Raw genomic sequence first — 25170 nt, 5'->3', positions numbered from 1 at the left:
ATTTTTTTGTTCATGTTTTTTTATAATTATAACAATGTGTTATACTTGTAAACTTATCAAACATAAACAGTAATCACATTGACCATATTTTAAGTCTTACGTTTTCTAAAAACAATTAAAAATAATTAATGTTCTACGATAAGTTCAAAAGTTATAAATTCATTACAAGTTAAGTGACTATTGTATAGTAATCAGTTAAGTATTACTAATAATTGAAAAGTGACGTCAAAAAAAAATTATGCGTTATGGACTTTATATTGTTATGATAAATTACAATTAAAATCAGTGGCGTACACAGCTATTTTCAATGTGGGGGGGGGGCTTACATATAAAAAAATTATATACATATATATATTATACATTGATAAATCAAAATAATATGTTGTTTAACTAATATTTATTTTCATTATAAAACAATGTCTATTTTCCTGGGTTTTTGTCCCAACTCATCAATGACTTCTTCAGGAGTTAAATTTATATCACGGTATACCGACAACATGGTCAATCCATTTAATCTATCTTGTGTAAATAATTATTTTTCAGTTTAAAATATAATGTTATAATATAATGGAGTATAATTTGGAATATCCCATATCTAATAATAATTATTATTAAATAATAACTTTGGTGACGACGGTCTTCTCGCCGTACATTTTTAATCGAAGCTCGATTGTGACGGTTACACTGAAATTCCCTAATTTAATTTTGTATTTATTTTTATTAGTACTATTAATTTTTTTTTTAAATTGTCATCATTTTTACTATATATTTTTACGTAATTACGTAAACTGAAAAAATACTAGGGGGGGGGGGTTGAACACCCCCCCTCCCCATGTGTACGCCATTGATCAAAATAATATTGCTAATTTTACTTTTAGTCAGGGTTATTGTCAAATGGTTTCTTACTGACATGTCGGCTAGAAAGTGTGTTGGAACCGTTTCGAAAAAATGAACCAGAAAATCGGATAAGTCGTCTTACTAACCAGTCTGTCTCGAACTCGCCGTCGGTAGGCCATTATGGCCGAAAGTCTAGTTAATACTATGACTATCTTTCTTACACTGATATACACACACTACATTGCGATATAACTCAATATATAATTACCTATTGCACGGCAAATAATGGTTGTATCACTCGTTTAAATGGATTTCAGAATAATGTGTAAGATCTGCCCACTTCTTGCTACAACTCAACAGGTCATTATTGTATTTGAACTTTCAAAGTATCGTGAATCCAATGCAGTTGCATATCACACGAATCTAAATAATATTGAATTATGTTCGCCGAGTCGTAGTACGAGTTAATGTAATGACGACGTTTTAAATTCACTTTGATGCGAATGACAGAAATTCGTAAATCAAATAATTCACTTTTTACGCTAAAGACGATAATTTTGTTTTTATTAACACTTCCTATGACAGATTTTACAAAAATTTCCATCACAGATCACCTAGCAAAATTTATAAATAAATTAAAAAAAAACCCCAAATATATTTTCTTTGAATTTAATGATAAATAAACACGTACAAATTTTGACATTTTTGAAAGACTTAAAATTACCCATTCGTATTAATAATAACAAAATAGAAATAAAATATGATATAATTTACCCATAATATGATAGTCTTAACTTTAAAATTGTACAAATATCAGTAAAATTTAGTATATAACTAAAACGAAAACGTTAAAAAAATTATACGGTACCTGCTAGAACTTCAAAGTACCTAAGTTTGGCGATAATTATTTTCTAATTACCGTTACGCATACAGCATACAATATTATTTTTAAATAAATAATTTAAAGGACAATCACATTATACAAATGTTGTTTTTAGTTGGCAGCTACAGTACGATTAATGATTGACATATTGGGGAGATTGTCCTGGTCTTCTTGTGGTGGCAACAGGATTTTTACGTAGAAAATATTTTTTATCGAATCCGAAATGTTGACGGGGAAAAGTCTGTACAGAAAATCAAAACAAATACATTTTACATTAACTCAATTGAAAAGTACTTTTTTTTAAGTCACTTACTTCCGTAGAATGTTGGTGAAATATGTTATATGAGGAATAGTGAATTCAACTTCATTCGTCAAAATCCCGTGGACTGTTGCTTTAGCGGCAGTTTCCACACTTAACACCGGCAACCTGAAAACCGATTATCTTATTTTATAAGTATCCAATTAATGTTCATAATTTGAAACACTAATCATCTACAAATGCCTCTTAAACTCTTACATTTCAATGATTATAAATATATAATACACAATTCGGTTTATTTTAATAATTAGCTGTACCTAATTAATAGTACAAGACAGTGTAGTATCGTCATAAAATATAATTTGTAAGAAAATGATATGTGCTAATGACTTATAATCTTTAGGGCTAAACTCTTCAATGAACAATGGAAGATTATGTTTGTAAATAATTATGTTTAATTTTCTTTAATTATTGTATTTAAATTTTTTATTTTTAATCAAGTATTTGTACAATCTGTAAAGTGTTGTAAAAGAAATATTAGAAAAATAAAATTACATATCGTTAATGATTTAAGCTTAATATCTGTATTGTACCATTTATGAATTACAATCAAAACGTAAACGTCTCTAATTTTTAATAGTTTTATATTTATAGAATAAGACAACCGACTTAAAAATATCGATGGTATTAATTGGACAGTGCGTGGTAAAATGTCAAAATCTGCACTACTATCCAGGAAACGAAAAACGTATACATTTGTTTCTGTTTTACTGTCATGGGTTTTTCATTCTTCGCAGTTGATTTGAGATTAGAAATAATTGCCGTTTACATTTTAGCAAATAAAAAATCACGTGGGACGTTAGTCGTAGGATGTCTTATAAGAAAATATGAAATAAAAAAACAAATTAACGAAATTGACCTATTCCTTTTTACCGTCAAATGTGTGATTTAGAAATGACAATACCTGCTGTTGATTGATTTCATATAATCAGCACTCGTGTTAATAAGTCGCGGTATCACAACAGTGGTATGGATTTTGTTGTGCGAATGGTCCCGGAGTTCCTCTCTGAGACTTTCCATCATTCCTAGAAATATAAACATAATTAATAATTAACGGTAGTTGTCGTCCGCATTTATTATAAATTATTTGGAAAAATTAAAAAAATATATATATTTCATTAACATTGTTATAATTGGTTAAGATTATTGAATTTTGTTCTATAACATAATACATTTTAAAAATCATGTTCAGGAGCAAATTAATTTTCTGAGAATTTCAATAGGTACGTATAAGAATCAAACTAGTAGTTAAGTAGCTAAAACTTATACCGAAGTATTTAAAGTATTGATGAACCACTAAGTAGTGGACCGACATTTTGCAGAGTGCCCCTGTTCTACTCAACTCAACCATAAAATATTTTAATATTTATAAAGTTATGGGTAGTTGCAGGTTACCTCATTCGAAATTCGGCATTTATAATATATTGAAATTCTCAGTACAATATTTAGGTTCGAATTTAATATAAAAATGCATCTTGCCGTTATTTAAAAAAGTAAAAGAATAAAAAATTATAACAATAAAAATAGGTATCTAGTAAAAAAATAATGTTTTTTTAAATGTTTATAATAACAAAGTTATTTTTTAAAAAAATGTCATAAAATGTCATACATTTCCACTCTGTGCACTTAACCAGGTGGGTTAGTGGGTAAATTAGTTAAAAAAAAACAGTTTTTTATTGAAGACAATGCAGTTTGAATGTAGGTATACAATAATATGCCGAAAGACGAGGCCATGCAACAGACCACAAAAATTATTCTGATCTTAAAATGTCGGTGGCTAGGATAAAGAGTTCGATCGTAGGGCGTAGCCTTTGACTTACCATTAACACCCCACTTGCTGGCGGAGTAAGCCGATAGTTTGGCCTCGCCACTGAGAGACGAAATCGAAGAAATCGCTACAATGTGACCGCTGTTCCTCTTCATCATACTCGGCAAGAACGATCGTATCATCTAAACCATAAAAGAAAAACTTAATAATATAACCTACCGTAACGAATTCTCGTTAGACAAATTACGATTATTTATTTTGATCCAATCGTTATTAGCGTTTACTTGTTTTTAACTCAAAGGTGAGATAGATTGAATACAATCAAAATTTACTTATTTTAAAATAAACGTGAATTGTTTCAGAGAAAATGTAAACAGTTCATTTCAAACTAGAGATTATGAAAAATTGAATTAAAATGGTTCTCGGGGTCGCGGCATCCCGGCTTCAGTCAACTAGAAATTAATTTCAGGGAGAATGGAGGGGGGGGTGTTGTCGCAACTATTAAATAGTTTTCGATTTTCACTCTCATTTACCCAAAAGTGTCCGAGCAGGTTTATGTTGATGATGGTGGAAATCGTGTGGTCCTGGGCTCCCAAGAACGTGTGGCCGACGATGACGGCCGCGTTGTTGATGAGCACGTCCACCGGACCTAGGTCGAGTTCCACCTTGACGGCCAGTGCGGCTGTTTCGGAGCTGACTGCCACGTTGACCGTGTATGCCTTGGCCAACGCACCCGGTTGCTTGGACTCGATCAGCCTGACGGTCTCTTCGTTGCTCGCCTGGTCCACGTCGACGCACGCCACTTTGGCCCCGAGATGGGCGAACATTAGGGCCAGTTCACGACCAAGGCCTCTGCCCGAGCCCGTGATCTGTGAACACGCAGAGTGACAAAAATCAAAGATGTAAGTTGGCGAGCAAGTGCCAAAAATCACGCGTAACAAGTAGCGTGATTTTACATACGCCACATACGGAATTGCCGACCAGTTTGAAAAAAAATACGAAACTTACATTTTTTTTATTTATGTGTGATGGCCATAAAAAATTTTAAAAAAATATTGGATACAAGTTCGCGACACTGGAATTGTAATTATCATTCGTTACTATATAAGTTGCTTCAACATATGCAAAGTGTAAATTGGTATTTTCATATTGACTTTATGAGATAAAAATAGGTGTAAGTATAAGTAGGCTATAATATTATAAATGTACTCAATTGAAATACGACAATAATTATATGATATTTTCTTTAATGTGTTTCTAAGTTATACTGTATCTATGCTGTGTGCAACAAATATATTTTGATTTTAAAATGCAAAAAAATACTCGTACGTGTTTTATTATATCAACATTATTATTGGATCAAAATTACTCGAAAAACCTGTCCGTAAATGTATTTCGTATCGCCAAGTAAAAAAAAAAAATGGAACTTGTTGTTTTTAACTATAACGTATCATATTATTGAAATCTAAAAAAAACTCCAAACTCTGGAAAACAATAATGATTAATAGGCTAATAAACAATGATGTTGAAGCCTTACTTTAAATAAAATAATAATAATAATAATTTAACAATAGGGTTCCGTTGAGGTTTCGGTCTCGTGATTTTCGAAAGATTCAGTCTTAAACACTGATTATTTTATGGTCCCATACCATCGAAAAGCTACACGTAAAACAACTACCAATTGGTTTGAACTTGACTCACTCTACACGCGATAACTGAACAATATAATGATATTATACTAATTTATTCAGTGGCATCACGTTAATATGTTTTAACGTTCGTGTGAGTACATTGTTGTTTTACAAAGTTTCGGCATAGATATCAAATCCATATTCAGATATTCACTTCGTTAAGTTCGTTTTAACATAATTCACTTGATTATCATAACTTACACTGGGAACGTTGGTAATTGAATATAAATAACTCATAACCAGTGAGTCAAGCATCATCATAAATTAAAACGTACCCACATATATCAGTGTTTTAAATGTAATGATACAACATATTCCACTTTAATATTTATCATTAAAATATTATATCACAAAACTCTAATAAAATTGTTGTTATATTAATGAGTTGAAATTTAAGTAACTGTGATTCGGTGAACAATTTAAAAAACACTGAGTATCAATGCATTGATAACACTGCAACATTAGCATAACAATGTACCTATCAATTTTTTTTTTCACAACTTTAAAATAGACGATATAGTAGATATATAATTTCACACGCGGCAAAAGACAAAAGTGCTGCAAACGGAATTCAAGTAATGTTTTATTAATACATATTATATTACTTTGCTATAACCCATAAATAATTAGGTTCCTTTATGTCTCTTTTTGAATTCTCCTGAACAACATAACAGGATAACTGTTCATTTCTAGCCCTTTGTCATGCAATTCTGACTAATTAATGCACAATAATATGACATACACAATTAATCATGATATAATACGATATTAGTCGTAGTTGTCTGGAGTACTCGTATGGTCGTATCGATTGGAAGGGTAGAACAGTGTTAATCCTACTAAACTTGTATGAATAAAAAAAATAACACCATTTTATGAGAAAACGTGTACGGAAAATTGTATCGAAACGAGTTGGTGTACAAAATATGTGTAATGTCTATTTTGAATATTATAACTAGGTATTGAAATAAAAAAAAATCCACGTTTGAAATCTTAAAGGATATTGGCGTATTATATAATGTGATTGGACAATTGGACATAATATTATAATGTAATAAAATTAACTCCAAATGTCACTCTTCAGTCCTCGAAGTGTTCATAAATACAGTATACTATAAGCGTACATATTTCATACAAATATGGTTCAAAAATCAAAATATGATTGTAGTTTTGAATTTTGATTTTTGTCAATTACATGAAAATAGTATCTCATTGAACCCATTAAACGAGTAAATATGAACTAACTTGATTTGAATCAACATCAAACTGCCGAGGACCTCGGGATTTCGTGTCATAAACTCATAATAAGAAATGGTGCAAGACTAAACTACACCTATTGTTCTAGAACATGAATAAGCAAACGTCTCGTTTCTATTGAACGAATGTATCATAATAATTTACCATTACAACGTTTCCCTTGACAGATTTTTTTGACTTTGGCAGAAACACTCTGAACGTCTTGAAAAACAACGTCACGAAGAACATTTGAACGATGATAAGTATTTCTAATACTAAGGGAATTGGATTTTTCAGTGTCCATGGCTCCTGAGTGGAAGGAGGTGCCAATGGTACCGTTTTGGTGTGTTCCGTATTCGCGTGGGTCATACTTCTGGATTGACTCTAAAAAAAAAAAATATATATATATAAAAAATAAAAATCAACTATTCGGTAAATTTTCCACTATTGAATGTTAAACCTGTAATTGAAATATAATAATATATAATATTCTCAAAATTATTTTGCGGATAAAAAAATAATAAATAAATTATACCAACGGACATATTTTTTTTTACCTTTATCGATTTATAAAAATAATTACATTTCGACCTACAAAATAATTTGATTGCAATTTTAACTGTACAAAAATATCTATTAAAATATAAAATGTTTTTAAAAGTATAGCTTTATAAATAAGTTAATAAAATCAAACCTGAAACTATAATACGATTTGGTCGGCTTAAAGAGAAATAAGTTTTTTTTACCTTCAACATACCCTTTTACGGACTGATGTAAGTAATTATAATTAACTATTATAACTTGGATCCGTAAAAATATTATTTTAGTATAACAACAATAATTATAAATTTATAAATCAAAAAATATGTATTTTTTTAATGTATACAGAATATAAAACAATATATATAAATATTTTTAATAAAACTTTAAGCTTTGAAATTTTTTAGGTAGTCTGAACAGAGCACTTTTGAGATTAAAATATATTAAATGAAAGATTACTATAGGTAACAATTTTTTTTTATATTGAAATAAAAATATTGATTTTAAATGAGTTCAAAGTTTAAACACTCATCTTAAAAATATGAAAACTTGCACTTTATCCATTAACTATTAATGTTAACTTAATTTTTATGAACCATTATATTATAATATATTGAAATATGAACATTAAAATATTTAATTATAACTTGAATTACTTTTATTTTCATTGATGTGACTTAATTTCGTAAAAATATCCAAGTGTTTATATTGATTTGGTCGAAAGTATAAATTTAAAAATAGATAAAAGAAAATGTATAAGATGAGAGAAAATATTTATTTTCAGTTTATTTAAATTATTTTGATTAAGTTTATGATATAAATCAAAATCAATATTTAAACGTAACTTATTTTTTTTTTTTTTTTTAAATGCACTATTTTGTAATATAACATTGTTTGTTATCAAAGTTAAGCCATATGTTACCTTGTGCAGTACGAAAATATTAACGTAATTGTTTATCAACGACAAGTCAAGGGGAAAATGCACAAGAAAAAATATATTAAAAGACGGGAACAATTTTAAAGTCAATCGAAAATACAAAGGGAAGTCAACAATCTGAAAGTGCTATAAATCACAGACATCTGGAACATATTACTACGATTTCTACAGTTGTTTGATAACGCTAAAAAAAATGATAGTTTCACATGACCAATAAATACATTTTCGATATTTGGCCAAAAAAAAAAGTTAATACAAATTGTATTTTTATCTGAACACATTTTATGAATATTATTTGTATTTAAATAACATCTTTTTTACGATGTTGAATGGTTTACTCAGAATTATTTGAATTTTTTTATTTTTTTGTGAACAAGTAGAATCCTGTTGGAATAACTACCTGAAAATAATAATTATTATTCAATATTTCAATATGATTTATTTAAATATTCATGTAAACAGCTGGTTTTCCAGTATTTCATTATTAGTACTGATGAATAGATTGAATTAAAAGTGCTTTACTAATTTCAAATCGATAGGTAGCATAGTTATTTTGTGTTACGGTTATTTTAAAACTGACAAAATCATCAGTTATAGTGGTTTCCTTTCTCTAAACCTTTTGGTGCCAATTATTAAACCCAACACTACGTTATCCAATTAATTTTAAACCGAATCAAGACGTTGAAAGTTCGATCAGAGACATGATTTTGTCTGTGCCGTGAAAAAGTTAATAACCATTATCACATATTTTACACTACCTAGAACAATTAGTTTTAATCACTAGCTCGTGTAGTTCTTCGAAAATATATTTTATGACTTGTTATAAATAAACCAATATGAGTGCCATAAATGGTGTCACGAAATGCCTGCATTCTAAAAATGTATCTTTAACAAATAATATATAACAATACGCCATTTGAAGACCTCGAGTTTTCAACGATTAAAAACTCAATTTCACGCTGTGCGAAACAAAAACGACGTAAGCACCTAATTCATACGATACACCTAATACAATACAAAAGATAATATTATTTTATAAAATATGTTTTATTACAAAATAAACAGTTCAATATTATTTTCAGCACAATTTACGGTTGATGGTCATTTCAAAAATATGAGATTGGCTTTATGCACCACGTTAAATGCATTTTTGTGTACATAATGGTGGTTACATTGAAGAAAATATAAAAATGGTCAATATAGCTGATATTAATTTATGGATCTCTTAGTCGGTTTGCTTATTTAATACGAATACTACAATATTACGATTTTATAAAAATTATTATTTATTGAAAATATTTATTTATTTCTAAATTAATTGACACAGCCATACTCAAAAATAAGTACCAATTTATTTCCAAAATAATGTGTATACTTATTTCTGCAGTAAATTACTTGTACCAACATTATTCTTTTGTTGAACTAAAATATTTACAAAACATTATAAATGTGTACGCACTATCTAGAGGAGAACTTCGTATACTGTATACTTAGTATAAATGCTGTGTGTATACCCAAAATCTCTGAATAAACAAAATAAACACGGTGATATAATATAGTGATGTTAAATAATGGGGTGAACCGTTACAATTATTTAATTTTCACAAATGCCAATTTCCTATATTGTTGTTATGAAAAATGAGCTGTGCCTGATCTAGTATGTCGACGATATTTCTCCCCCGTGACGTTTTTTTCAACATTTATAATGTTATTCAGTTATTGTATATTATATTTTTGATTGTTAATGATCAAAAAGTACATATTATTAAAAATACCGGTCTCTCTCCAAGACAGTATCATTTAATCGCCAATATATTGTGTACACATCTACAACTTATAACAGTTATATTATATTGTATAAGTAGTAGGTGCCTACAACACTATAGTTATTGCTTGTATTTAATTTTATAAGTACCTATTCCATAGTTTATGCTCATGTGTAAATGTGTAATAATTTGTACAATTTGATACGGCGTATGTATTTAAGTCGTAAGGAAATCAGAATATTTTGTACTTATTTACTACCCAAAAAATTAATTTTTAATTTTTAAGTGAATTTTGTCTACATTATCTCATGCAGATATTATGTGGTACGTATTAGTGTAATATTATTTATTCATATGTGTGTAACCTACGTGTGTAGATCTAATGTAACCTAATCACTCCTATCATTATAATACACTTGTTAAGGTTACCTTTTATTAAAAATTAAATACATTTAAAAATTAAACCTTGTTTTTGCTTATTGGGTATGCATATCTTTGAGAAAAAAAAGACACAGACGAATAATTCAAAGGAAAGAAATTATATAACAAACTAAGTACTGAGTACTGATGCATAATGAAAAGCAAGATTCTTTTACAAAGAGTATTTTCTCTTTGTAATATTTTTTGGACAAAAAATAACTCCTTACTTAAATATAATAATATGGATCGTGAATTTGTAAATAAATAAATAAATAAGAAAATATTAAATATTTCGATGAGGTCGTTAAACAATAAACTGTTTATGTTTATGTTTATAACAGTTTTTGGCGTATATAACTACACTTTTGAGTTTATATAATTTAATATATTATATTACATATAAGTCATAAGAAATGTACGAAATTCATTTTAAGTCGTAGAATAAACAATAAACATATATGTATATGTGATATTTATATACAATTCCAACCATCAACCGTTAAAAAAAAAAAATATATGTATATTAAGTAATTCATGCTAAGTTTTGCCAGTGGACGGCTTCTTATTCAATTTTTCACGTCTTCTTTTCTCTTAACACATAAACTTATTGTACATTACTTGTACAGATTGTTTATTTCTAATAGATATTTTTAAAAAAAGTCGTAGAGTACAATATCATATTTTCTGATGGATAATCTGAGTACAATATTCTTATTTCAATACCTATAAATTACCGTGATATTAAATCAATGTTTAAATTTAATCAATTTTAATAATAATAATACGAGCACAATAATATTATACCACACTGATTAGCCCGTCCTTACCTATTTTTTGATTATCCGTCCAAAATCGAATGTACATTTGTATACATATTTAGGTACACATCAATACCACGGTAGTATAATATCGCTATTTTAGGCGAATCACAATAATATTTGAACCTAACCTTCAGAGTTTCTCGTTTGAAATGAGCACTGACAATAATTTGTCATGTGTGGACGACGCCACTTTCACAATCACGTGTGTTGTCCCCGTCCCACAAAAATGTACACAACATAATATTATTATAATGTTGTGCTGTTAGCTTTATAATGTCGGAGTAAATTGGTTTACGATTGTAAGACATTAACGTGAGAACATCGTTTGTGCGTTGGTTAGTTTTTTCTTTTTTTTTTTACTAAACTTAGTTCAATTTTTTTTAACGGAGTGATGAATATTTTTGATTTGTTATATTTGACATATTCACATGACTTGTACGTATAATAATAAAAATAATCTTTCACTCGCAGATTATGCTATTAGTAATAATAACTTATTGGCTTTAAGTTGTATAGCGAGTCAATAATTATTATCACCTCAATTATCATCCTAATATTAAAGCTAACAGTGCGCGACTGATACCGCTCTGAACGCAAATTCGCTATGTTGTGCAGGTCTTTTGTAAGTCAACACGCAGTCCTTCTGAATTAAAACCGAAATTCGAGGGTGTTGTGTTATGACGGGCTTTTGGAAAAAAACGGGCACAGTTGGTCAGCGTGGACCCGTGCGACGTATTCGTTTTAATACTTTCAAGTAGTGGAAACAATACTGGGACGAGCGAATTAAAAAAGGAAAAAAAAGGAGAGGAAACTCTCTACGAGCGCAAAAAAACAATAACTAGAAACTGATATTATGATATCATATGATATTATTATAATCTGTTCCGCCGGGCTGCAGACCCGATGCATTTAATCGGCTTTCTTTCCCTTATATACACACAGAACGACGACGACGATGGCGGGAGACCGTGCAGGCGTCGGTCGCGCGCGGTCTGCCTTAATTATAAAGATAACGACGCGCCGGCGGGGCGCATTGAACGGGAAAACTGCTGACTTGTTCTCGCGTCGCGGCGGAAAAGCGGAAAAGCTAACGACGGCAGTCAGGGTCCGAAAAGCACGCGCCCGGCCACACAATGGGACGCAGATTGAAAAGACGTTCGCCAGTGTACAGTTTCGTATACGTATAATACTCGTATAATATGCGTAGGTGGGTCGTGTCGTACAGGTATATAGGTATATATATATACATGCGGGCACAGGACCTCGGGGTACGACCGGACGGCGAGGCGGCGGGTGTGGAACGACCGATAGTGACTGAGATAAAGAGCGAGAGAGACTGCAGATGGTGTGTGTGGGTATGCGTGCGCGTGTGTGTCTGTGTGTGAGAGAGAGGGGAGGGACAGAGGGAGGAGGCAGAGAGAGGGGCGGGGATAGAGAGAGAAATGCTGTAGGTATATTAGGGAGAAAATGGAATAAAAGCGGAAAACGCCGTGTGGCGCAGGGCGGAGGAAAAGAAAAGAATTACGACTTTCTATTCCCCCCCCTCCCCCCATTACCCCTCACACACCCACCCCGACGGGTCCGCGAATTTTTACCCTCGGGGCGCGTGCTTTATATCGGAATACCTACACACGCCCTGTCCGCTCCCATCCGTATACTGGGAGAAGAGTCACGAATCAATTATAATAGTTCCGAACAGCGCAACGGGAGGATTTGTAGCAGCGCGCGTATATACATATACAATCCCGGAATCGGATTAAAAGTCCTGTTGCGCTCCCGCAAACTCTGCGACGACGTTAATATCATTATCGTCATATTAACATACACATGTGTGTGTGTGTGTGTGTGTGTGTGTGTGTGTGTGTGTGTGTGCGTGTGTGTGCGTGTGCGTGAATATTATATTATTATGGTCAGTGACGAGGGACAGACAAATAGTATATGCCTAGGTCGCTGAGAGTCGACGTGTCAGAAATTAGAACTTAATACAAAATGGGTTTTGAGAGTAATAAATTATGCGATTTCTTTTCCCATTTCAATTCGGAACGTATAATTCAATGCACTATGATTCCGCAATATTTTTATCTGCGGCGAATCAATATTCTTTTACAATATACTGTTGTATAATAATATAATATATCCTACATGGAAGACGAATTTATCGTGATTCGATAAAGGCTGAACAAACTATTTTCTACAATAAATTAGAACTGTTCAACGTACCGGAACCCAGCTAATCTATTCTGTAATAATAATAATAATAATAATATTATCCTTGGCTTTCGGGCTGTATTTGTTCACTTAACATTTGCAACAGCAATCTATTTTCCATACGTTTGTCCTGCGCCCTGCAGGTATGCATTACGCGTGTTGCTTGTATAATAATTTTTGATGTAAACGTAACACACCGTTTTCGGAAACTCATGACGATATAATGTAATAATATATAACAATAAATATAATGACGACGAGATGAGAATCGCATCGTTAAATCCGCACATATCAGTCGTCGTTATGATTTTTGTTCGAACACAACGTCTCGTGTAATGGTCCGCCCACAAATACACCGAAAGTCATATAATTATTTTCAGGTATCTTTCCTACCTATTCGCAAACGCCTTTCTATACACGTAGATACGCACTCGAGGGAGAGGGGCGAGGAGGAATCTTCGAGCTTGTTTTTTTTTTTTTTTTTTTTTTTTTTTTTTTTTTTTTTTTTTTTTTAAGGAAAAGCCTCGATAACGGGACCATTGGCCTGTTTTACATAATATGGTCTTAAAGCGCTATTTATATTTGCATTAATTATAAATTATAATAATACAGTAGTTATTATCAATTGTTTACCCTTATTATAAAAGCAACTGATTATAATGATTGTACGAAATGACCTAATAAGCAACCTTTCGACCGTGAATATATTCATATTATTTTTGGCATCGGAATAAACATTGCTATTGGACTTAAATATTATTATTATAAGTTCGTAATGTCTACATCGATAAGAAACGTTTGATAACGAATAACGGGATTATCTTCGTAAATTATATTGGTAGGTACTAGGTACCTAAGCGATTTACGAGAAACGTGCTTCTTAGCGGCATAGCTTATTATGGGTACACATATATTATGATACGGTGCGCGACATTTTAATCTAAAATATAAATACGACATTTAATTAGATATTGAACATTTTAAATTAACAGCGCAACGTGTATACGGTTTTCGCTTAAGTATTAAATTCGATTTCGCTCAACTCGAACGTGCATAATAGGTAATAGCGTATGGCCACCGATATGAGATGTTGCCGACTTGCCGTGCAAATATTATTTGTATTCCGTTAGCCGTTCCGGCAATCTTTGAACTATAATAATATAGTCGACGGTTAGTTATTTTAACAATATTTTATTAGGCAATTTATATCATACGAAAGTTGAACGTGGAACAAGATTATTGTGTAGACAACGCTGACGCTACGAGAATTTCATAAATACATTAAGGCGTATTTTAGCAAATCTAATAAAAATCCTTGAAGATTTACGAACATGTTTCACATAAATTACCAATAAATCTGTTGATAATAATATTACTATGAGTATAATTTTGAATCGATTTAAAATTATATCACACGTTGATATTAATATTGTAATCACATTTAAAAAAAACGTACACCATACACATAATATTACTATACAAGTTGATCTATTTAATTGTTCACATTAATTATGTCGAAAAGTTTTACATTTTTCGAAAATATTTCTATTGCGTTATTATTGAATGTGATTGCGAAACGAAACGTTTTCATAATTAAAATATTTTAATGATTGTTAAGTAATACCATTGATTAAACATAATATTAATATATTCAATTTAATCAATGGATATTATAATACAGAGGAAAATAAAACGAAAACCCGTACTATAGAATACGGAAAATATTTAAAATAATTGATATGCTTATAATATGTTATTAAATTTTTTACCGTAAGAAATAACTATTTATAGAATTCATTGTTTAAATCATTTAAGTCAAAACACAGCACATAGATAGCCTGGCATTGAATGGTTCTAGTTTGATTTATATTAAATTTTAATAAAAACATATCACCATGGGTTGTTGACCGAAAGTTGTGTTGAGTAGGAAATCAATCAATTAAAAGAGCACATTATTTAATCATTATTTGTTCATAAAATCATAATTCAATGTATTTAAACGCACAACGTAACAAAAACGATTAGAAATAATTTCCTTAACATCTGGACCACAAAAAAATGATGAATCGGTTTTGTATTATGCAGTTCTAGAAAAAAAAAATAGCTTCCTCGACGTCATCCTCACAGGGCCGCACTGCAGCCAATCTAATAGCATTTTTAAAATTTATTTAGGTAAATCAATATCATTGGTTCTAATTATAGGTACATGTTATAATCGATGTTAATTCACTGTAAATCTGTTCATTTCACACAACACCTTATACCTATTTTGACCTTATGTAAATGCAACTAATACATTTTTTTTTTTTCATATTTTAATCGCAACCGAAATTATTAGTATTAGGTGTTTTAGACAATTATAGTGTATAATCAGAACAACATTTGAATACGTTCGAAAACTATTTTTTTATTTTAAATATTTTAAAGACTGGGAGAGTAATTTTTGTTGTTCTAATGAGACAGATTTTTTATTTAACGTTAAGTATACACTCTCCTAGTGTATAAAATATAATGATATTGGTCGTCTTGACCCATAAACGACAAGTAGCAAAATAATTCAACTTCCGCTACACCATTAGTTGATGAAAATAAACTTTGGAATTTTCGACTGATACTTCTATCTAAATTTCTTGGTTTTCTGTCTCCGTTGAGCAAATAGCAATAACGGTAATGAATTAAATTGTAAATCGTCATTGAATAACATAGAATTATTTATAAACGTAAAATTAAATACAACGCTCCGTCAAACTGTTCTCAGTGAAATAAAAATAGTTCATATTTATTTTGCGTTATTTTTTTATGTTCGTAAAACATTCAAACGTATTTCTTTTTATATATATATTACATGGGAACGTTTTTGGGTTCCTGTGGACTTTTATATTTTTGGCACTATTTCTGATATTGTATGGCCACATTTATGTCCAGTAAAATATATTTATGATGACAGAGGATTTTTTTCTGGAATTACGGTTTCTTATATTTTGTACTATATCTCTTCGTTCCCATTTAACGGATACCTTTTTATCTGAATTTCTCCGGCTTTATTTTTGGACGAATAGCACATGGAGTTTATAGGTAGGTTGGAAAATATTGTAAAAATTAATTCAATTCGAGGAACAAAACAAAACATGTATTATTATTGGTACAGATAATATTATTAGTATAGGGTTGGTGTCGAACGAGTATTTTTCATATTATGTGTTTGACGCTGCTTTTTGTTCCGTTTTTATTAATTGATAAAAATTAAAAATGCATATAAAAATAACAATTTTTCGGTCAACTCGTCACTTTTGCCTTGTCCATAGTTTCAACAGAAGACGTGTGTTCAAAACTTCAAAGTGTTCAAACATTGCAATATACTGAACAATAACACTCAATTCCACCATTTCCGGTTCACAAAGCCCACGCAAACAGGGTGACGATCAGATATAATATATAATATTACATTGAAACGCGATAAACACTCGAAAAGTGCCTAATTTGAGTTTATAGTGTTCGAAAAATAATAACGAGTATAATACGGTGGCATATGTCAAATGAATATATAGGTTCTTTCCGTTCCAAACAGTTTTTTATACACTTTGCTAAATGTTTACTCAAGTTTTTCTTCGACCGTACAGCTGGCGACCGGACATTTCGGTGACATTAGCAAGTACCTCTTTTTTATTATTATTATCTCGCTGGTCTAGAGTTTTTTTTTATTTTATTTTTGTTTTGTTTTTTTGTTCTGGCACCCTCCTACGAGAGCTGTGGGAACAATGCCCAATTTCTAAGTGAGTGCGCAAGTATACTGCAAGTTATACTATTATACTGCAATTCTTAAGTGGAAAAAAACGTCAATAAAACATCACCAGACATGTGCAATGGTTTCAATTTAAAAAGAAAAAAGACAAATTCTGCTCAGAAAAATTGTTAGGTTAGCTTGTAGTTAAAACCTCTTCTTTTATTCCATATTTTACTGTCAGATATTATACATATAATAATAATATGTGTTACTATTGCATATTATGCAATTCAACAATCGATTAAACGTTAAATAAATATTATTTAATCAGTTTTAAAATTTGTTTTATGTTTGGACATTTATCAGTCTTAATAGAACATTTCCAGATCGAGTTTATAGTTGGGGAAATATAAATTACGTTCAATTTCCACCTGGTGATGTACAATAATAAAACAATATGTATATCAATATTATTATAGTAAGACATTGACTCTTAAGGAATTTTTTTCAATCATTTAAGACACTATAACATTTTTGCGACCGCGTGACACTAATTTGTTACATAATAATACAGGTACGAATATAACTACAACACCAGTAGTAGATCTAAGAATATTGGCGTTGGATTATTTTTTAAGAATTAGCTTACACTCAGCTACTCTAAAAGTGAAGAAGAGGTGAAAATATCTTAACTAATGAATAACATAACATAATAATATGATATTAATGCACATTGTTTAAACTTGTAACAATCTGATGCGTTCAAACCACAACGTTGTTACTTCTTTACGACCGGAGCAACAGTTATATTATTGGCAATATTAAAGAAATCGAGAAAAAAATGCATTATACATATATAATTATTTTATTCAGATCAAAAATGCACATAATAGTGCATAATGAAACAATAGACAAACTGACAAATTTAGAAATCATCTCACCTGATTCACATTTTCTGTGCATTTCCAATGTCTGACTTAAGAAAACATATCAAACAAGATTTAAAACCTCTTGTTCTTGATTCTCATGCAACGAATTTGGAACAATCAATCAACTAAATTAGACCGAATTAAGTAGCCAACGACAAGATGGAAGAGAAACACAAGTATTAACATCTCAATTAACGAAAAAATGGATCGTACCAGATTGACTTATGGTTTTCTGTTGACAAAATGTGACCCCCCTGAATATCATACTGTCGGAATCACCCTAACAATCAAACACATCTTTAACGAATGTAGACACAGCTTGAGACTATTAAATTAGGTATCCATCTAACAAATTATGATCTTGAACGTTAATTTTTTTGACCATTGTTCAAATAATTATCTTTTAATATCCCCCCCCCTTAAAAGTTATAAGTGATGAATATAATAAGCGACTTCTTTCTCGTTTAATTAACATTCAACCCTACTCCCATAACATACGCTAGTACTGAACATTTTATGTTGCATAGTTCGTGTATCATGTATGAAAAATATTATAATAATATAATCAAAAACGAAATATTCGTAATTGATTTAAAAATAATATAACTTTGTCATAAAATATTGTATTTTTATGTATATATTAATGTTATGACAATTGTTAAAAAATATAACTAAAAAAAAGTTAAGACTACGGAATTGTTTAAGGGTAATTGCATTGCGCTGCGCAATATAATAATTTAAAAATAACATCATATTTAAAATAAATAGGTACTACATCTAAGACAATATATCACAGACAAAATAGTGTGCAATCACTGTTGTTGAAAATGTAAAAAAAAAAATCATGGTAAATTACAGTTTATAAAAATGTAGTTTAATATTTGTTATAATAAACTATTATGTGTTAATTACCGTGCCAAAATACAATAGCACATTTAAATTCCCTGTATTAAGCAGATAATATAATATGATATTATTGAAATAATATGCATATAGGCCACTCGCTAGGCAAAACATAGAATCTCCATTACAATTTCTATGAACCCAACAATATTCCATATTTTATGCAAATGAACTATAAATCAGAACGAATGCTTGTATTTGTTTATCATTAGTGCTCATCACTTATTACTTTTCATCATATTGATGTTAATAATGTAATTAGTTTATAATACGAATAAGTAATTCCAATGGAAAATAACAATACGACCTCGTTTTGCAATATTATGTAACATACTTTGTTAGAAAATACACAGGTATTTACAATTATCAGGCTCGGTTTAAAATGTGATGTATAACATAAGTTTAGCAATTATTTTATTATAATATTATAGGACATTATATTTATGATCTTTTATGCAATCAATATCAACCGATTAATAAGAAAGGTATATTATTTACGAATTTAAAAACAAGAAAATAAATATGTTTTTATTGTTACATAAGTGGGCATCTAAAGTTAAATAATATGTGGAAATAATATTAATTAATTAGAGCGACGTAAGATAATATATTATAATATTATATTATTGAGTATTATTTCCTAAAGCTGGGATTTTCGCTATGTTAATTATTCACAATTGTTCAGTAGATACCAGATAACAATATCAAATACCGAACGATATTAATTAATATCCAAATTTAAATAGTTTTCTGTTCCGTGGCATATAATGTACATAATATAATATATATATATTGAACATATTATTTGAATTATTGGTTTGGCTTTTCCGATTGATTATCTTATTGATACGACGTCATACCGACTCTTTCATTAACAGTTACTGTTGTTTAACGAAGTTTATCGTAGTTTATTCACTTTGACATTTTATGTAAATAATACGGTTCGTAAATACATACTGTATTTGATCCATTTAAGGTCGGTTGGTTTCTGGTAGCTCTACTGGATTTGCTGTTTTTCCTCTTAGGGCTTTGGGTGCCGCCGGAAGACGAACCACTGGCCATTAGAACGAAACGAATTTAAAAAACAAAACAAAAAATGTCATCAACACCGTTCAAAATCGACTGAAATCAATTCGTGTGCGACTGAAACGATAATATCATACTCGGCGGTCTTTCATTGTTTTACCGATCATTGATTAACGCGTTTGTTAGACAGTTAGTAATAATATTATATTAAACGAAGGAACACTGATCTTTAACGGACTTTAACGGACTTCACTGGGGCTTATTCACAGTTAATTCACTACAGTTCATCACTTTGACGCATCCATAATGTACTACTAGCTAGATATTATTAAATCGTGGACATTCACCCATCAATGTGTGTCGGATGCACATGTTTCCTTTGATCGATAACAACTTATAATGATTCTATTATTGTTAATTTTTTTTAAATTGTGTACGATGAGATAACAGACAATTTTTTCACACTAACGAGCTTGTTTTTATTATAATATTTACATAGGTAGTGCATACATTTATTATTTTTTTATCGATAATTTCATCCACACTAAAGATTTGTTCTACATAATGATTTTGTTCGACCTACAATACTAAAAATCTGGCGAAATCACCATATTTTATTTATTATGTTATTAGTATTTGGGCTCTGTAATTTAAATTATTCTATAATGGAGCGTATACATTGAGTGAATATTTACATTTAATATGAACTATATTTTTATTGGATACATAATACCTTCATGTGGTCTTTATGGTCTTGTACAACCAGAAATATCACCTGATAAATTATTAAGGCACCGACGTATTATTCTCACTATATTATCACTACTATTATTTACCCATAAATTTATTTTCACTGGGTACTTTTAATTACTCGTATATTTATTTTTATTATAAGAATGTAAAGTCTAAAGTACATTGTTCGCAACGATTTAAGAAGACCTATGCATTCGCAACAAATTTTCGTTCACTGGTTTCAATAGTGTGCTGTTAATTTTGATGTTAGAGTGAATCAACTTATTATCAAGCTAACTTTCATATCTTACTTCAAAATTTATTAAAAAAATCGTCGACGCTCAAACAGCAATAATGATCTTACCTAAAAGTTTTATAATAAGTCAATTCACTCTAAAATCAAAACAAACAGCAAACTATTGAAACTGGTAAATGAACATTTGCTATGTCTTTAGTTTGTTAGACGGAAACCACAAATGCACGGGCAGCATCCTCCTAAGTCAGAAAGACGAATAGTAGATTTAATAAATGATTGAAAAAAAACAATTAGATTTTCCAATAAGTTTACTGCATACTAAAAACAGTTTCTTTAATGTTGTTTTTTTATTAAATTGCAATGTATTTGAATTTATTATGGACCGTTGAAATTTTTGAAAATTACTTGCTGGATAAAATTGACGATTTTAATTGTTGTATTCGTGGCAAAACTAAAATCATTTAGAAATTTGCATGATAAATTGTCTTGATGAATAATACAATGGAAATTGGTTAATTTTGGTTTTTCAATTTCATTTTTAATAAGATAAACAAGACCAGAATTTAACCATTGAAGGTCAACCGTCTGTACATAATATGGAAATTACATTTTGCCAATCTATTTTTTTTTTTTTTTTAAATGTAGAAATTGTTTCAAAATAATCCACACCACGAGTTTGGTTTTTCATCGGTATGACTTTCAAAAAGTCTTCTTTAATAATATTATCTTTTGAAGAAAATCTAACAGAAAGTATTAACTTACATCTACGTTTTCATTTTATTCACTGTTTGTAGAATTTTGGATTTTAGAATGTACAATTTAACTTTATTGTGCGAGCCGCACTAAATTTGATAAAAGGCTACTTAGTGGGGACCGTTGACCTATAAGAATTAAGATTTAAGGGTGCCTGTGTAAAGTAAAATTATTCATTTTTTTTAAATATATTTTATAAGTATATGGGAAATATAAGTTTTAGTAACTTTCATAGTAACAATTGTCTATGTTTACAATATTGTACTAAAAAATCAAAATTTTAAATTAAAATAAAGCATTATAAATACTACAAACTATTAATTTAATATAAAAGTTTTCTATTATATTATAGTTATAATATTCATGCATAAATAATTTAGTGTAAAGTAAAAAAAATGCAAAAGAATTTTATTAGGAGTTAAATTGACTTGAACTTTATAAGAATTTATTAAATTCGAATAGTATATATTTTCTAATAAAAGAACTATTTTAAAGATTCTTCCTGATTGAACTCTACAAATTGGTATTTTCCAAGGTATTTGCCCATGAGAAATACTTTAGTATAATATATATATTTTAATTTGTATTACTGCTAATTGTTAGGTCACCGGAACTTTACTTTACTCAATAAAAAATATTGGTACCAATCTAAAATAAGAAAATATTATACGTCACTATACTTCGATATTTATTTTTAACGAAACACAACCTATTGAAATGTGCTATGGCTAACTCGTTATTATTTTTTATATTTACATATAGAAGTGTGTGGATCTAAGACATTCTAAGTACATATTTTTAAAACATTATAAAAAAAATTAACCAATATATTATTGTTAATTTATTTAAAATGCAATTACGTAAAATTTATAAGTACCTACCTACTTAGTTTTCAGAATTAGGTATACCTCTATCAAATTCGTATTGAATATAAATTAGAAAACCAACATCTATTATTTTATGTGTAATAGTTGTGAGTATAACAAAAAACCAAAACCCCAAAATATACAATTAAATAGATAATAATATTGATTGTACTCACATAATTTTCAGTCTTAACCTCCTTTTAAGCACTTAGAAAAATCACTTTAAATTTGTTTCAATAAACTATTACCGTTTGAAACGCAATGTTTGAAGTCTAACTCGGTATTAATTTTGTCTTATACAATTAAACTTATTTGAACACACAATTATCATATTTTATCATAAATCAGTGTTATCTTAAAGTTATAAATATATCTGAAATGTCCACAGTCAAAATTAATTAATCGTTTTTAATATTTTCACATACCTATATCTACTTCTGAACATACAATTATTTATTTAAAATATGAAACGTGATAAAATATGAAAATGTCCTCCAACTCGATTTGTTATAAAATATAAAGGATTTAAGGAAATTAATTTATTTTGAGTAGGGAAGTAGGCACCATTTACTTAGTAGCTAGGTATTCTATATTAATTGGAATTATTATATAAAATGCGGTTAATTATTTTATGTTATAAATAATATTATATATAATCAATAAATTACCCAGTAACATTTTATCTACAATGCCTTCAAATAACATATCATTATAACTTATATTAGTGTGCCTCACTTATTAAAATGTGATTCATATAAAATAAATAAAGATATTCTCAATATTATATAGATTATTTACAATATGCGCAAAGGTGAACACTTTAATTAATTATAATGATATAATAATAAATATAGAAAAAAAAAATACAACATTCCAACTTTGATTCGGATGATGGTGGAATTATTAACGTCTGAACATGCTTTAAATGCAAGCATCTATGCATACTTTCCGAGACACAAAATTAAAATATCACCCCACGGTAAAAATATGCAGTGAAACAAACGATTACATTTTTGATCATTCCTTTTGCACATTAATATTATTGTTTCAAACACATTGAAAAATGTGTACTGTTTTTGTGTTTATTTCGTCGTGTAGTTTTGGATAATATTTTAAGTGCCTGTACCACGTGCGAATGAAATAAGTAAGATCACATACTGTTGCAGGGTACCTATATTAAATTTCAAATTTACTATTTACAGGTTGTCAAGTACACCCATCATACGGGGTTTTCACTCTGTAGTCATATAATATTATGTAAATATCATATTATGATTCATTTTCATAATATTGTGAAATTAGAACACGCTATTATGCAGGTGGAGATTGAGTTTACCGGTATACTATATGGTGTGCAAACACCAATTATACATTGGAACAGTGAAAATGATTATTTTACTTAATAAAAATTGTATACAATGTATTGCGATATTTATCTCGGATGAGTATTAATTCTGAATGTGATTAGCACTTATCAGACCATCCACTGCAATCCGCAATATGCACGATTGCCTATTTTATATAGTTTATATAATATCATAATTAATGATCACAATATTAATATAGTGTTTACCGTACAACAATCTATCATATTATATTATTGACACCGCAATATCACATCACATAGTTTTGTTTCAGCAGTTTTCATCTTCAATAAATGTCATTATTTAATCACCGCTATATACCCGTCGATTGGATCGAAACTTATAAATATTTTATACTTATCGGTTTTAACATTTAAGACACTCCACAGAGCAGACATGTGTCTTAGATTCCGAAAAAATAAATCAAAGCAATACCTTACAAAATATTTGAGAAACAGTACAAACAAAGTTAGGTAATGAAAAACAGGAATATTAAATCATGGTTTCTGATAAAAATCGAGTATTATCGATCTTATTGCGATTCAACATGTTTCAAATGTATGTTGGTAAGACATTGTTTTAAGTCAAAAAGCTCGGACATTTATGCGAGGTTTCGCGTAAATTATTGATACGATGAAAAGAAATTAAAAATTTGTCAAAACTATATTTTATAGTCACAAAATATATTTATAATCGTTTAAAATTTTGTGCAAATATAAGCAAATTATTTTGTGGTTAAAAATTCTTACTGTTTTATAATTTTTATAGCCAAGACTTAAATATTTTTAAAATTCTTAAGTTTCTTAATAAGTATTTTGTACAGTACTTACTATCCTATTAATATCAAACCATCTACTGCTACAATCAACCTATTCACATTTAAAATGTCCAACATCGACCATATAATATAAAATACTGGTATAAATAATTATGTAATCGACTAACAAATTTTTAAGCCATAACAGTGATTTTTTTTCTGTATTCTCAAATGGCCGTAGCTGCCACGGATAAACTTTTAATAATAAAAAAAAAATGTAAATAATATATAATATAATAAATACGTCATAATATGGGAACAATTTTTTTTATAAACGTTTGAAGCAATAATTTTGACAGAATTAAAGAAATTACGAAAAATTACAATTTTTCTTCAAAGGATTTTAGGTGTTATGTTGTAGTTCAAAAAAATAAATA

General features: G+C 29.3%; 1 protein-coding gene across 3 annotated transcripts; it reads right to left on the bottom strand.

Moving 5' to 3' along the window:
* Positions 1–1492: 1492 nt before the first annotated feature.
* On the bottom strand, positions 1493–22916 carry LOC111038237 (short-chain dehydrogenase/reductase family 16C member 6-like). Of its 3 annotated transcripts, none has more exons than XM_022321260.1 (7): positions 22789–22916; positions 6897–7115; positions 4341–4676; positions 3860–3989; positions 2944–3064; positions 2034–2147; positions 1493–1961 (listed from the first exon to the last, which is right to left on the bottom strand). In XM_022321260.1, exons 2-7 carry the CDS (start codon positions 7098–7100, stop codon positions 1832–1834), a joined length of 1035 nt encoding a protein of 344 aa, XP_022176952.1. In that variant the 5' UTR covers positions 7101–7115; positions 22789–22916; the 3' UTR covers positions 1493–1831. The 3 variants fall into 3 exon arrangements, with proteins under 3 accessions (XP_022176952.1, XP_022176950.1, XP_022176951.1); XM_022321258.1 differs by lacking the exon at positions 22789–22916 and adding an exon at positions 19937–20400; XM_022321259.1 differs by lacking the exon at positions 22789–22916 and adding an exon at positions 7478–7700.
* Positions 22917–25170: the final 2254 nt, after the last annotated feature.

The sequence above is a fragment of the Myzus persicae genome, unplaced genomic scaffold (genome assembly GCF_001856785.1).
Source record: "Myzus persicae strain clone G006 unplaced genomic scaffold, MPER_G0061.0, whole genome shotgun sequence".
NCBI lineage: Eukaryota > Metazoa > Arthropoda > Insecta > Hemiptera > Aphididae > Myzus > Myzus persicae.
This window is presented reverse-complemented; position numbering and strand designations above follow the sequence as displayed.